The sequence below is a fragment of the Dipodomys ordii genome, unplaced genomic scaffold (assembly GCF_000151885.1).
Source record: "Dipodomys ordii isolate 6190 unplaced genomic scaffold, Dord_2.0 Scaffold202, whole genome shotgun sequence".
Lineage (NCBI taxonomy): Eukaryota > Metazoa > Chordata > Mammalia > Rodentia > Heteromyidae > Dipodomys > Dipodomys ordii.
In genome coordinates, this window is record NW_012267418.1 from 571,796 (window position 1) to 573,235 (window position 1,440).

A 1,440-nucleotide genomic window follows, 5' to 3' on the forward strand; every position below is an offset into this window, starting at 1 on the left:
AGCTCAAGGATAGTGCTCTACCACTGGAGCCACAGTGCCACTTCCAGCTTTTTCTGTTTATGTGGTGCTGAGGAATCGAACCCAGGGCCTCATGCTGGCAAGGCATGCACCTTCCCAGCCCCGCCTCTTTTTTTCTTAGCAGCCCTGCCTTTGTCACCTGAGCCAGAAGGGCCCTATGTCCTTCCATTTCCTGTGTGACAGGACAGATCAAGGTGTGTGTACTGTCTTCCTAGGGAACCTCCCTGTAAGGGACATTGGGGGTTTTCTAGCCCTTAGTCTTTGGAAGAGCATTGAGGGGACAGATTTAAGCTAGTGGGCAATCCAGGCTGCACATATCTTGGGAGTGTTGAAGTTATTTCCTCCATTGACCTTTAGAAATCACCTACAGATTGGTTGGTTGTTTCACATACAAAGAGGTAAGAAAGAGAAAGTCCAGAAATCCTGTTGTTTAAGCCTAGGGCAAGATGAGTTTCACCTAGTAACTGATGATTCTAGACTAAGGTACTCAGTGATTTGTTTCTACATCTGTCCCCACCCATCTAACTAATCTGACAACTTTCAGTTTGGGACTTGAATGAGTTGGTAGGAATGAATAGGTTTGGGATCTAGGGGCAGGTTATTCCCAAATTTGGACCAAGGGACCTACACAGCGTGTGGAGATCATTTACTCAGGCTGGGGTTTCTAAGGCAGGAGAGGACGAAGGCTCCAGCACAAGCTGGTTCAAGGGCCTGAACTTCTGGCGTCTTTGCAGAGCCCAGCATGATCACTCTCCTCCCAGTGCTACTGGGCCTCAGCCTGGGCTGCACAGGAGCAGGTAAGGACATTCTTTCTGAGTCTCCCTGCGGCGTTCTGCTTGAAGCACTGTGCTGTCCGTTTGTGACGATTGTAATAGTGATCAGGCTGTGTAGTCCTTTGTGAATTGTTTACTTCCTGCTGGAATGTAAGCCAAAGACAATGTCTGCCATCTGTATTGCTGCATCTCCAGCTCCTCTGGGCCAAGTCTTTGGTGGTGCATGCTTGTAATCCCAGAATTCAGGAGGTGGAGGCAAGAGAATTTCAAGTTTGAGATCATCCTGGGCTGCCTAGTGAGAGGATACTGTCTCAAAAAAAGAAAAATGTATTGAAGTGGATTGTTTATAATGTTTCCAGCACAGAACAAGACTGACTGTTTCTCTTGACTCATTTTCTCCCTCTTGTTTGTTTCACAGAGGTCTGTGTTTGGAGTTGTCCTGTTTAAATATGTAAATAATTTTGGCATGCTCCAAGGCCAGTATGTTTAGTTTCACACAAAGTTAGAAAACTGGATTTAAGAGTTTTTTTGCGCTTGTCATCTATTCCTCTCTTTGGGGGCTCTCAGAGACATCGGCTTGTGAGCTTGGTCAGTAGATGTTGTGTGATGCAAGAAATCTCTGCCATGGGCTGGGAAGGTGGCTCAGTGG

General features: G+C 46.7%; 1 protein-coding gene across 1 annotated transcript in view; it reads left to right on the top strand.

Annotated features, from left to right (window-relative positions):
* The first annotated feature begins 558 nt into the window (after window positions 1-558).
* Window positions 559-1,440, top strand: part of LOC105999888 (HLA class II histocompatibility antigen, DM beta chain) — a 7,134-nt gene continuing 6,252 nt past the window's right edge. The window contains exon 1 of the mRNA XM_013035043.1: window positions 559-815. Coding sequence (XP_012890497.1) covers window positions 761-815 — 55 coding nt within the window. The 5' untranslated portion in view covers window positions 559-760. The remainder of the gene's footprint in view (window positions 816-1,440) is intronic.